This window comes from Chanos chanos, chromosome 4 (genome assembly GCF_902362185.1).
Source record: "Chanos chanos chromosome 4, fChaCha1.1, whole genome shotgun sequence".
NCBI classification, from domain to species: domain Eukaryota; kingdom Metazoa; phylum Chordata; class Actinopteri; order Gonorynchiformes; family Chanidae; genus Chanos; species Chanos chanos.
The window spans coordinates 38,076,872-38,091,409 of record NC_044498.1 but is presented as its reverse complement, the minus strand read 5'-3'; the positions used below and the strand labels follow the sequence as shown (position 1 = coordinate 38,091,409).

The following is a 14,538-nucleotide window of genomic DNA, read 5'->3' as shown; positions in this document are numbered from 1 at the left end:
GTTGTACATGAGCGTTCAGTCATCCTCTGATGTAGCCTGTAGATGGCAATGTCCAGATTTTGATTTTCACCCGAACTGCCAAGCGTCCACTGACACTGTCAGTATTTGGATGACACCAGTGGTGATTTACGCTCCGCTTTTCCTTACACTCGATCAGTGCAAATTAGTGTAAAAACAGAATAGGGTATCTATTCTTTATTTTATTAGAACCTTTATTTTATATGGAAAGCAGCTGTGAAAATGAACTTGTCTGTCTAAACGTAAGGGTGTTTCTGTTTGATTGTTTGTTTGGTAGTTTTTAAAGCAGTCCTTGATATTCACTGAGATGACTACTGGAACTCAGAGAGATTATGATTTATCCATCGAAGGCTTAAGACTTAGCCCTTGATTTGGAGCTCTATAAAATTATGCCAGAGTGACTCTGGGTCACCTTGTACTTGTATCTTGTGATGGTCAGCTACATTCTTTAAGTAATGTAGACACACAATTACTGGCTGAGAACAAATAATAATAATAATAATAATAATAATAACCTTCACCAAGGAATTTTTGATGATTTATGAAGCTAAAAATAAAGACATCGTCATGCAGTTTACTGCGCTTGTAATGTTATGTGTTCTCAGTTGAGATATTTTGAGTCCACCCAGCACCTCATTTCTGAAGCATTGCAAAGTGTACACATTTATAGCGATATTGGAGAACATCCCTTGTCCCTGGACCGTAACGTTGTTTTGTGTATGCCAAGGTTTTACCAGCCAAATGTGCTTATCTATCACAGTACCTGGCGCCAGAGCAGACACAAACAGTTATTTAAAAATTGTTTAGGTCACCAAATAATTGGCTATGTCTCCTGGAAAGTCGGGTGGATGCTCGTTGACTTGTATTTCAAAATGTGAAAACTCCTTGTGGAAGAACAGTAGAAACCGAAGGAAAATGAACTAATGAGCATTAGAGTGAAGTTATTATTCTTGAAATCAGAGGTCAAGCATAAAATATAGAATGTACAGATTATTGTTTGATCCTATAGGCTATCTCTTAAGAGTGTCTTTCTCATCAAGTACATATCTTAATGTGGCTTGTGGTCAAAATGTCTTAAAATGGGCGCTGTATGCATCTGTCCACTGACCACTATTCATCCTATGTAGGAATCTACCTCCTTTCAAATGGTAGGTGGAGCTGAATCATGATGCCCAATACCACCCGAGTTACCATCGGACAAGATGAAAAATTTTCACCAAGTTTCGAATGAGACATCAATCTCTGCATCAAACCTTTTAAGAAAAGAACAAGCGAAAAAAAATTACAAGGACTCAGTAGCGTGGTGTCACCCTAGTCACACTGTGTGATTTAGATGGAGATGCTGTGAACACAGGCTTTTATTGCGTTATTGACGACTGCGCGTTACTGGCGACACTGTTCCAGGGTTCGTTTGCCAACGTTGCACCTTTGCGAGAAAAAAGAATAGTTCATTAACTGAAATCTCTCAACGATGTGGATATGGCTTCTTTTTTCTATTTGTCTTAATGTGCCCTGCTACGACTGCATGTGTTTCGTGTGTCCGGAGATATGCCGGTGCTCCCTCAAGACCATCAGATGCAACAACGCGTCAGAAGACGTCGTAATGAATACAAACGGGGTTTACAGTAGACTGTAAGTGAACTTTAATAAGACAACACACTGTGTTTACTGTTTGTAAATTATGACAGTTACATTTCCCTGTGACTGTCCGAATGCCGGTTCCACATTGTAAACAGTAGCCTACACTTACGCAATTACTCTCAAGTTTAAACTATACCCATACTCTGTGAATAGACACGACTGTAATAGAAATTTAATGGAGAGTGTTTGCAGTGAGAAAGCGGAGGACAGTTACTTTCATGATTATGAAATCAGTGTCACTGGTCTCTTGATGTTTGTGTTGTCAGAAGACCATTCTAAGCCAAAAGCCATGTCAATTAACTGGATGCCAGTACTTTCTGTTATCTGCAAAAGATTCAGATGATACATCTCTATTGTCACAGCATGATTTGATGTGTTTCAGTAAATTCAGCTCACAACTCAAGTTTTGGGGGTTCATTTTTGGGACCTGATGAAGAAGTTCAAATGCTCCATTACGTTTTACTCATTGCCGTTGATACCTAATCAGCAAACACAGTTGGCTCAGCATTCTTTTTGGCAAACACCACAAAAACTTTACAACTGTCCATCAACCAGACAAAAGTGACACTTTTTTCTCATACTATTTTGCTGAATTTCCTCATACTGCATTGTCATCCTGTCCACATGAAGCTTGAGGCTGTGTACTCACAATACACAGTGTATTAAAGCAGATCCCTTTGCAGGATACCTGGAATTCTCCACTGATCAGTGGACAAACACATCAACACCCTAATAGAATTAATCAAACAGTTCTTCAGGCAGTTAACATGGAGAACCACATGAATTCACTGAGTATAATCTCTGGCCACTGGTTGTAGCTGTAGCAAAAGTACCTATAGAAGTGTGTTTTATCTCTGCTAGACTCAAGGAAAGTCACAACATAATATTACGTATGATGTGTCTGTTTTATAGCATGTGTCATATTCTGAAGTTCAGTTTTTCAACTATGGCTGGTCATACCTGTATCTGCAACTTAACTATCTTCAAGCCTCATGCAATACTGGAAAGTAATTAGATGGAAATGAATGGAGCTTCCTGAGAAATGTTCTCTTACGCACCACATTAAGAAAAATATTGTAGGAAGTGTAACCACAACAAGAAGCATTTACAGGGGTCACATTAGGTAAAGACAATGTATCAACAGTTTACATAGACTTGACCTTGTGCTGCCATGGAATTCATTCTTTTCTTTAACTGCTAGTATACCAGTTAAGGACATGAACTGACTTATGGGCAACAATTTATTAAGATTAATGAGTGTTTATTAAATCCATTCAATATTGATTTGTTTATGCTGTTGAGTTATGGAATGACTTTCACCATTTGTCTCTGTGTAATTTAGTGTAATAGTAAATTCAGCCATTCAAAGTATTATTAAACAATGTATTGAAAAAGCTTCAGCATGTTACATATGAGGCCATACTTGGTATCTGTGTGCCTTGAAATGTCCTTTAAGCAGAGGAGTTGTCTACATACAGTAACTGCACACATCGGGGGATTTGTACAACAAAATGCTCTTAAATGATGCCTTTGAATTTGTAATTTCTACTTCCTTCCAGAAGCCCCACGTTTATCAAATTACACATCTCAGTCAGAGCTCAAAATAACTGATTCAGTCTGCATGAACTCAAATGTGAAAAATACAAAATACTTGCCAAAAAAAATCTTGCGTTAGTTGACGCAGCAGAATGACAGTTTTATTCAACTAGTTCAAATCAAACTATCTTTACTTTCTGGTCAAATAAAGCCTGTTAAGATGGATTTTATAATGACTGGAGAATCACAAATTCCAGTGTGTCATCAGTGATATTCAAAACTGATCCAGAGTTTTTTTTGACCCCAGACTCTATAACTAACTTGACATTACATCACCTCAGTATCTTTTTATGGGCAGTAACAGACAGAAGAAGAAAATGCAAGAATAGCAAGGTCAAGTTGTCTTCCTCAGACTCAATGCTCTCGTGTATGTCCTCTTGACTTGGAGAGAGGTGCACATATTGTTAGCGTCCTTGAATGCTTTTTAACTCTTTTTGAAAGGTTTTCAGAAACCTTGAGTGGGTGTTGATAAGGATTTTATTTAACAAGGACATCAGATAAATGGTCAAATGAAATACTTAGGACAAGATGACTTTGAATATTTGGACTTTGAATATATGGTAGACAATGCTGGATCTCTTTTAACAAGTAGCACATCATTTTTTCAAATGTTCTATATCTGAAATACATACCTGTGTGATCACATGAGATTTTCTTATTAAATTGGACTTGCTTAATGATAAGATGGTGGCATTGTCACTATTTGCACAGGCACAGAATTATGCAGTGTTTGTACTTGTGGCTTTATGGTGCTTTACTCTTTTTTGTAGTTGCCTGGAAATAATAGGTACTCTTGTTCCACCAATTCTGTTGACTACAAGGTTAAAGCTGTTTATTGTAAGTCTCCACTGTGATGGTAATCTTGTAAGATGATGCCGACAACTCTTTAATTGTCTTCAGAATTTCTCCTCCATCTCTCTATTTGGGAAATTGTGCTGCGTGTGTGCGCATTTCCTGTTTGAAGAATTATACTTCTTTTGTGTTTGTTGCCATGCTGGGCTAATCGAATCAGTTCAGAAGCATTCATATCCATTTTCTCATTTTAACTGAACAGTTAGCTTGCACCTTGCTGATCAGAAGAATATACACCAGTTTCTCTAGAGATTGGTCAGCAGATGAAAATGCACAGGTACACTGCCATCTTTGGTAAAAACTATAATAGAATGACTGATACACCATATAAGATTCATCCTGTTCAGTGAACAGCAGGTTCTGTAATCTTATTCAGTGCTGAAATGGTCTGTATCCTGCTTAGTGAGAGAAAGGGATGTGAAGGGGCTCTAGGGGTAATAATAAGCCTGCCAGTATTTCATTCTAGAAACCTCCATGGTGGACTGTTGGTGAGTGGCTTTTAAAGGGCAGACAGGCAGATAAAAAGTGACACTAGTAGTTCCATCTGCTTTAGACAGAGGTTATTGCCTCAAGGTAGCATGTAATGGGCATGTTCCTTTAGCTTGAAAATATTGGCAAAATTAAAAGTCTGAAAAGATGTTTTGAAAATGTTCATCACAGCTGTTCACCACATAAAAAAGAAAGAATGTGAAGTATTGAGTACTGATTCAAAATTTTTGAGCATAATTATCACTTCTTCCTTTGCATCAAAAGGGACAAATCTATGTAGTAACTCAACAGTACTATGTCTCATGTACTTACGTGTTGTAAATGTTCTTGTAGTGTATAAAATACCAAAAATTTCATATTAAACTTACCTGTTGCTTAGCAAAAAGTCCTGGGGATAGGAGTGGTGTCAATCACTGAGCACTAAAATATTGGCCATGGTAGGACTGCATGTAGGAGATCTGAGTCTGGACTGCACTTGTTTCTGTTTTGGTTGCTTACACTGTTCAGAACTGGGTCAAATACATCTTTGAGGTATGAATAGTTGTTTTCTCCTTTTACGACCTGGTCTTCTTCTTTAAAAGGAGAAACAACGTCTTTGATGAGGACTCTGCAAAACATCCTCGTGATGTTTGTTTGGTACTGGTTTGGACATTCAGTCCTGTAAGACTTTTAGTCATTTCAGAAGGACAGAAGGTGAGGGAGCCATGTAAGAGTACTGGGACATGGAGCAGTCCTTCAGCAACTTTCACAATGCAGTTTCAGATCCTGTTAGTGTTAAGATATGGCAACTGTGTCAGTCATGCTTACAGGGACCAGAAATGAAAATGTACTTCATGTTTGTCTGAGAGAGGGAGACCTTGTGGAATGATCTGTTATCTAGCCAACTTTGGACTGAAAACTCGTTCATGACGCAGACTTCAGAGAACTGAAGAGAAAGTATTTATGCATGGGTGTCCTTTTTTTTTATGTCAGAGTGATATTTCTTATTATAACATTATGGCAAATAATTTCTTATTATTTGCCATAAGTATAAAATAATGATTGTAATGATATTGTTATTGTTTCTTTTCATCCCAGTGTTTTGAACTACATCTCCTTGAAGACGATCAGCAGCCACAGCTTTGATGGACTGAGAAAAGTCAAAAGAATGTGAGTCCATCGGTCTGATTACAGCAGCCCTCTACAGATGGTTTAAAGGCAGATGAAAGATGAAAGTCACGAGTGTTTCATTCCTGCTTGGAGTGTTTGTCACCATTCCAATTTCTATTCATAGGACATATTAAAACAATAGTATATAATATATATATATATATATATATATATATATATATATATATATATATATATATATATATATATATATATATATTTGTTATTTATGACAACACCAAGCAGAAATAACAGCAATGACCACGACAAATACACTCACAGCAAGTAAAAACAAAAAACCCCATGCATCCCCACCCATCCTGTACCAGCACAAATTCTACAAACTATTATGCAGGTGGTTACCAGACACAGTTTTGACAGAAAGCTTAAGCCAGGCACTGTTCAGAGTGAAACTGTTACTAATACCGTGAGCCTTATTACTGACAGCCTTTTAGACTTTTTTAACATATTTTACCTCTCCCCCCTCTGATTGGTCTAATCTCAACAGGTGCATGATTGGAAATTTTGATGCCAGGTTACTGCCCTCTTCTAAAGGTTCCTCAGATTGTTAGTGTGCTTTAAATCCCCCAGGAAGAGCTATTTCCTCCTGAGAATTTGATGAGATGTGTCATCTTCGTTCTCTTTTCTGATTACTTGAGTATTTGAGTAAAACATAACTGCAGGTGATGGATGGCCTAATTAACCTCAGTGACTGTACAGAAAGACATTTCAAAGTCTTTCTATGATCAATCTACAAGTCTTATTACATAGATAGAACTACAGTGCTCCGAGCTCATGTAAGTTAGAAAGTTGTTCCCACAGACTAATATGGTAGCTCAGAATAGTAAGATACTTGTGGATAAAAGCTGTATATAAATCTAAGTTTTGAGGATACAGTTCTTTTTGTTACTGCTGACACATTTTATCCATGGCTTGTTTTGTTTTAATGGGAGTAACCTGACAGGAGGGTGAATTCTTGCTCTTGGCCAGTGAACAAATACCATCATGACCTTTTAAATTAAATGATGTGGGCTGAAAATGTTTGAGAATTCAAAATTATGACAGTTAGCTTATGTGTCTGTTATCTCTCTGGGTCATCTGTTAAAGTAATTATTGAATAATATTTTGAAACTATGGAGATAAGGAAGTAAATTCATAACTGAGAAAGAGAGAATAAGACAGAGCAAAATGTCTGTCCTACTTTTGTACAAATGTGTATTTTTCATAACTACTAGAGCTAAATAAATAGATCCTAGTGATGCAGAAATGTTTTGACATACTGCACTTGGTTCCTGTTGTGAAAATGTATTATAAACCGCTACCTACTTTCATACAGAAAACAAGCATTCCAAACAAAAACTCTGCATGACATGGGTAAATTATGCTTTCAGATATGTGAATGTTTTTGCCACCAAATCTAGCTACTATGTCTCTGTTCTCTGCTCTCACCCAAATCCACAATATAATTTCCTGGCTTCCTGCAGACACTGAAAATAGATAACAAAAACCTTCTGTCCTTCATAAGGACAAAATATAAAATTTATGTAGTGCCCATCTTGATCCATGAATTAAAATGCCAGCCAGTGACATGGCATGCAGATCAGTCAAGATTTTGCTCCAGTCTAAGATCTTAGTAATGGTGCAGAGTTCCCCCACAAGCACTTTTTCTGAAATCTACAATCTTAAGGTGACTCATTCATGTTGTTGGAGTTGTCTGTTTTGAGTCACTGTTTTTGTTAATCTCTCTCCTTTGCATTTCAGAGAAATTGCACAAAGTGCCAGCTTGGAAATCATTGACACAAGAGCGTTCAACAACCTTCTTAATCTCACAGAAATGTAAGAGTTCATCAGGTTCTACGATGAACTGAGAGGATTTAAATAAATGAATTATTATTGAATCAGTTCACACATCTCATTTTAAAATAAAAGTTCAAATTTGATTAATTCAAAAACATAGCCACATTTTGACACCTGCTGTCTAACACAGTCTCCAGTCCAACATCTCTACTTTTTAGCTGCTAAATAAATAAATACTATTAAAATATATATACTATATATAATGTACATACTATTATAAATCAATTATACAAATGTTTTGCTGAGTAGAAGGATTACATCTGCTAAATACCAGATAAACAGCATCCTAACATTAATACTGGTATTAATATGGGTCCAAATATGGCAACTCAAACCATCTGAATTGAGTTTGGCGGTGTATTTGCAGAATGAATTACATTTGTGATTAGCCTGCTGCATCTGACACAGAAATCATTTTTGTTACAGCTCAATCCAAAACACAAGGAGTTTGGTGCGTATAGGTCAACGGGCCTTCAATAACCTGCCCATGCTGAAATATCTGTAAGAGCTATTTTCACTGTTTGTTAAAGTATAATATTCCTTTATAACCATCAGGTGTCCCATCATCAACAACTTATTCCAAACACAGAGCAAAGATCTTCTGCTGTCAGGTTGTTCTACAGCGTAAGAAGAAAGGTCACACATAAAATCTACTGACATGGCAGGCAGTCTAAAAGAATAACATGATACAGAAACAACAATCAAACATTAGTCACTGATCTCTCATATATTGTTGTTGTACTGATAATTTGCACTGATATGTGGCATAAATAGTTTATGTTGGCAGGAACGATCCTGTAACCTTTCTGCTGTTTTGCAGAAGTATCTCCAACACCGGCATAATGGTGTTTCCTGACTTGACATCCGTCCTCTCTCTTCAGTCCAATTTCATACTGTGAGTTCAAGTTACTTATCTCATTGACTTGTTCAAATGATGCATCATGAATATAACTGGTTGACAAAATATAGATAAATGAATAATAACTGAAAATCCACATAATGTGGACTGTGCTTCTGCTCAGATTAGCATTGAACACACACAGGCACACACCAACACAAATACATCACATCATTATTGCCAGCTTGTTGCCAACCTCTTCACCTAGATGGCAGACTGATAATTCATTTCAATAATTCCGACATGTCCTAAGTGTTGTTTGACAAGCATTTTCATGTATTCACATAATAACAAGGCTGTTTAACTTTACAGGGATATTTGTGACAACCTTCATCTTCATTCGATCCCACCAAACTCTTTCACTGGACTCACAAGTGAAGACAGCACAATGTAAGTAACACACATTCCCTGTACAATCAGCGCAAAATTAATACACCTGCCAATCAAACCTTTGTCAGAGACTTCTTGAAAACATACAGATTTTTTTTTCTTAGAATAAAACTCAGCGACTGACCAATCAGAAACTATGGTCAATGCACCATTCCTTGGTTAAAGAGAAGAGTCTTGTTTGCCCAGATGATGGCAGTGTACATTATACAAAACTGAGACAAACTAGAGTTATTCACTTTTGATACTGAAAATATACTAAATCCCTTATTTTCATAGGAAATATACTTGTGTGTTTGTGTTTTTTAGTATACCTACATTTTAGATGCTTTGTATTAATTTGTCATATTAATTGCATTTTTCGAAACTGTAACAAAAGGTACAAAAATATAATTCAGTATGAAAATGCAGGGGAAAAAACAGACGAGAATAGTTATTGAGGAGAAGAAAAAGAGAGAAAATTAATGTGCTTACTGATTCTTTCCTTCCTCTTATCCAGGAATCTGGTCAACAATGGCTTTAGGGAAATACAAAGTCATGCCTTCAATGGGACCAACATCTTTAAACTGTAACAGTTTTCCAATTTGAACATATATACGGAAGTAGAAAAGTATACACGTGGCAGATTTTCAGAAATGGTTGTAATTAAATCTTTCTTTCTATCCAGGATTCTAAAGAACAACAGACACTTAAAAAACATCCACAGCTCAGCTTTCACAGGAGCAATTGGACCCGATGTTCTGTAAGCAATACCACAAACAAAACAAATGTGCACCTGTTATAATGTTAGGCCAAACTAATGCATCCAAAGTCTTGTTCCACAATAAACTGCAACACATTCCAAGCATGCGGTCTTCTTCGTCAAACAGGAGGATTTAGCAATGGGCAGTTCTTGTCTGGTATCTGATTTCTGATAATGACATCTGACTAATCATTCCTTTTCTCTCAGAGACATCTCCTCAACTGTTATAGAGACATTGCCATCACATGGCTTGGAGTCAATCTTAATCCTGGAAGCTCGTGCGGCGTTTTCCTTGAAAAGACTTCCACCTCTCCAAGCCTTTGAGAAGCTGAGAGAGGCTCATCTTACCTACCCCAGTCACTGCTGTGCTCTTATGAGCTGGGATACTCTCAGGTCAGCTGGAGAGTTTAATGCTCCAGAAATTATATCATTTTGACTTGGCGTACTGCAGCTGACCATCAGTATGTATGCAGAGCAGACCATAACAGCAGCAGTCACACACTTTCTCCATATTACAAAGCGCTGTGGACCATGGTACACCTCGTAAAGAGTAAGATGGTTGTTTAATTAGCATGCTAATACACAAGCTTTAGGACAATAAATGCTTTCTTGTGGTATTTTAGCTGAGGGTTTCACCAGCCAAATGTCCCACATATTTCAGTCGAGTTTCCAATAGGAGTGAATTATAGCTTATTCATGCTCTCATGGTCTACAGATGTGTATCAGGAAAATGGTGCTACAAGCATCTGCTTTTTATTCTGGTTGGAGAAACACATCTCCTGCACAGTGATGGATTTGGACGACTAATGCTTAAGACTTGATCACAACACATTATAAGATTGTAAAACACTATTTCACAGTCACTCTGAAACCTATTCCTTGAAGTTCATGTGTTCAGCAGAAATGGTAAATTTGTGCAGCAGCATGACAAAAGTAACATACTTTGAAGTAAGGTTTGAAACTGTTTGTGCACACCATTAATGTTCGCTGTCTCCACACTTAAATCTTGCTTTTGTAATATTTCATGATGACTTTTACAGACATTCTGTTTTCCAACAGGGAGGCTCCAGTACTTACTGCTTTGAGGAATGGATCAGCATACTGTGATGGCCAAAGTCCATCCACAAAGTAATAATTCACCTGCTTATTAAAATGTGGTCTCAACTTTGTGTTCCTTTGTGTTTGCATGGTTCATCTACTTCTCTGTGTCTCGTGCTGTTGCTTTTAATTTCTAATAAGAAGAATAATGCACCTCCTAAGCCTCTTAAAGGCTCATTCTATTCTTAAGAATTTTATTTAGTGGCATGATATTTTTTTTAAACATCCTAGTTTTAAACATCCTAGCACAATAATAGTTAAACTTTTGACCAGAAACTACTAATCTAAAGTTCTATACTGTACCTCTGAAATTTGTAATGTGCACTCCATGTCATTCCATCAAATGTTTGATCTCTCTGCTTACTTAGAGGACCAGATGGCCTTGTGATGGTTGAAACCCCCCTTGTACAAGATGTGGTGGGATCCCTGCCAGACGAAGAGGGTTTTGGGCGTATAGATTTCCAGTATCCGGAATTAGACATTTGCCATACCAGACCAGCTCTGCAGTGCACCCCTAAGGCAGATGCTTTCAATCCGTGTGAGGATATAGCAGGTTTTGGATTCCTGCGTGTGGCAATTTGGTTCATTAACATCTTAGCTATTGTTGGCAACCTGACTGTGCTGCTGGTGTTCTTCACCTGTCGCTGCAAACTGACTGTTCCACGTTTCCTCATGTGCCACCTGGCCTTTGCAGATTTATGCATAGGAGTTTATCTTCTCATGATCGCTGCTGTGGATTTACGAACCCACGGGTACTACAGCCAGCATGCTATCGAGTGGCAGACTGGTGTGGGATGTGGGATTGCTGGCTTCTTGTCTGTGTTTGGTGGAGAGTTGTCTGTCTATACGTTGTCCACCATCACTCTGGAGCGATGGCACACTATCACTCACGCTCTGAGACTGGAGAGACGCCTCACTCTTCTGCACGCCGCTTGTATCATGGCTGCTGGATGGTTGTTTTGTCTAAGTATGGCTCTCCTACCCCTGGTGGGAGTTAGCAGTTACAGCAAGGTTAGCATGTGCCTGCCAATGGATATTGACACACCCTTGGCTCACACCTTCATTATTCTCCTTCTTCTCTTTAATGTAGGAGCCTTCCTACTGATCTGTGTCTGTTATGTTCGTATCTACATGGCGGTTCGTAATCCTGAGTTTCCTGGCCGAACCGCTGATACGAAGATCGCTAAGCGTATGGCTGTGCTGATCTTCACTGACTTTCTGTGTATGGCACCAATCTCTTTCTTTGCCATCTCGGCAGCGTTTAAAATGCCCCTCATTACTGTGACCAACTCTAAAATACTTTTGGTCCTCTTCTACCCAATCAACTCTTGCGCCAATCCATTCCTTTATGCCATCTTCACCAAAGCTTTCCGGAAAGATGTCTGCATACTTTTGAGTGCCATAGGCTGCTGTGAGAGCAAAGCCAGAATGTATCGTATGAGACCCTACTGTTCGGAAAACATAGACAAGAGCAAGAGCAGCTCTGGTGCCCCACCTAAAACAACACGGTCAGTGCTGTTTTATCAGCTTAAAAAAGAGGGCATTTCAGACTGACCTCTCCAAGAAAGAGAGAGAGAGAGAGAAAGATCTGGTGTTGAATCATTTCATCTCAGGCTGTCATTTCATTTCTGTAAATGTTCAATACAGTGATATACGCTGTTTGCCAGGCCTTGTACTTTAGTATACAAATTCCATTTTGGGCAGATTTGGACAGACATGATGATATGTAGGAAATGGAGTCTGTGGGACTCATTTTCTCTTACTTATTGTGTTATAAAAATATGGAACACCGTGACTCTTTTATCTTTATGTCTTGAATTTGTTCATGCCTGTCCTGGTATAAAAAGAGGAAAGGAAATTACATGAAAGTGTGGGATGTGTGGTATCCCAGGCACAGTCCATTATCAAGAGAAAAAGAAATCTATCTGCCATGTCCTTGCACATCCTGTGTAAGGATGTATTAATCTGACACCTGTAGCCATTGAAGACTCAAAGTTAGTCTTTACACATTTTCATCATAGTGTTTCATGTGCTCTTTGTTGGGTATTGTCTCTGGAATATATGTAACGGTATGGTTTTTTTGTTCTTTTTTTTCTTCTCTACAGTTAATATAATGTGCACTGTCGATTTCACTAGATTTGGAAATGTTATAGTTTCATTGTTTTCAAAGAGATAAAGAGAAGTGAACTACAGTTCAAGGACTATTATTATAATCTTGTCTTCTTGGGACACTCTAGCATTGAAAACTACGTATCGTTTCGTCTACCAGGGTCAAAAGAGTGATACTTGGTGCTCTAAACGTGATTTCTCGTCCTTGTAGTGCTGGAACAAAATGTTAATTACGTTTGGGCTGTGCTTGGATGTCAAAGAGCGCCTCGCTCTGGACATCATGGACTAACTCAAGATGTTGTTGATGTTATTGTTGTTGTTGTGGTTGTTGTTTTCCTTCTAATTCTGTTTATGTATTACTTTTGCTAACGTGCGACAGTGTTCAAAAAATCTGAGACAACTTTACCTTCATGTGTGTTTTTTCTAAGAATAACATTAATAAACACGTTAAAAGAGTAAGCAAATAAACATTCACTTGTTGTCTGAATTGCTATCAACACTTTGTCCCAAACTTGCTAACTTGATAACCCTTTCTCTTTAATTTTTCTTAACTTTTAGATCACCCTCTCTCCTCCCTCCCTAAATTGGTAAAGACGCTTATTTCGTAGTGCATTATACAATTTTCTAATCCCTCCCAGCAGTGAATCGTAAAAGTATGCTTCGCGGAATTTACCGAACAATCATTTTAAGGCTTTGTTAGAGACAGATGTGACACTTTCTCTTTGATTGATCATTGGCCATTGTCCCTGCTTGATCATAAATAGTGGCCATTGTCCGTGCTTGATCATATGTCAGATTAAGGACACAATAGTGCGCGATGCACGAGGCAAATCTCTATATTCTCGTTACGTCACAGGAGCGGTTTACAACTGCTTCTGCCTAGGGAAAGCCTGAACGGACTGCTGGTCGGACAACGATTTCTGAACTGAGAAATTTTCTTTGGGTTAAATGCACGAAACAAAATTAACCATTGGGTTGGAGAAAAGACAAACAGGAAAAACAACATCAGACGAAGAGAGTGGAAGCGTCAGAAAGTCATCACAAGAAGTCCTGCTGCGAAGTTTTTAAGGAGCTTTATTTGAGGAGTCGACTACGAAATGTTTTTAAAAACAGTAAACTTTCTTCTCGTTGGGAATTTCATATATTCGATAGGACTGACCAACGGTAAGAAGTTAAAAGCTCATTATTGTAGTATGGTAGAGTTGTAAGGTTTACGTTTTATTCACCAGACGAATTTATCAATTGTGAAATGTTTGGGGTTTTCAGTAAGTGTCTTAGTAGTTTTCTCGGAGTGACATTAAATTCTTTTACAAACCATATCTCACAGAATGTGAATGTCAAGGCACTTCAAATACAGTTTAGACAGCAGTGATTTTCCAAGTGCGGAGATCAAAGTTCTTGCATTCTCAAGAGTCCGCGGATGCTTCCTTATGGAACGTATTAAGTGAGGCAAAAAACCGTCTGAATTTCCAAGCTGCGTTATCACGACCAAAACGTTAAGCTCTGTACAGCAGGCTATACCCCACATTCCGTAATAGGTGTGTGGACTTTATTAAAGTAGTTGTTATAGATGATAGCCATTGGGACAATAAACCATTTAAAAGTAGACAGTGTGGGTTTGAGAGAGTAGTGCGGTCACTGCCCTCGCTCTGAGAATTCTATCGCTGCATCACCGCACCAGTCAGAGCGCTTGACTTTGATT

General features: G+C 38.1%; 1 protein-coding gene across 1 annotated transcript; it reads left to right on the top strand.

Annotated features, from left to right (window-relative positions):
- Positions 1 to 1,489: 1,489 nt before the first annotated feature.
- On the top strand, positions 1,490 to 12,281 carry lhcgr (luteinizing hormone/choriogonadotropin receptor). Its single transcript, XM_030772298.1, has 11 exons — positions 1,490 to 1,650; positions 5,674 to 5,745; positions 7,507 to 7,581; positions 8,029 to 8,103; positions 8,423 to 8,497; positions 8,813 to 8,890; positions 9,387 to 9,455; positions 9,555 to 9,629; positions 9,837 to 10,022; positions 10,689 to 10,744; positions 11,140 to 12,281. The coding sequence occupies exons 1-11, from the start codon at positions 1,490 to 1,492 to the stop codon at positions 12,279 to 12,281; spliced, it is 2,064 nt and encodes a 687-aa protein (XP_030628158.1).
- The last annotated feature ends 2,257 nt before the right edge of the window (positions 12,282 to 14,538 follow it).

What these genes read in the sequence shown, in the direction of transcription:
- lhcgr (XM_030772298.1), top strand. Translation starts at nt 1,490, where the DNA reads ATGTGGATATGGCTTCTTTTTTCTATTTGTCTTAATGTGCCCTGCTAC. An exon ending in GCAATTGGACCCGATGTTCT is followed by an intron (nt 9,630 to 9,836) that starts GTAAGCAATACC and finishes CTTTTCTCTCAG; the next exon opens with AGACATCTCCTCAACTGTTA. An exon ending in ATGAGCTGGGATACTCTCAG is followed by an intron (nt 10,023 to 10,688) that starts GTCAGCTGGAGA and finishes GTTTTCCAACAG; the next exon opens with GGAGGCTCCAGTACTTACTG.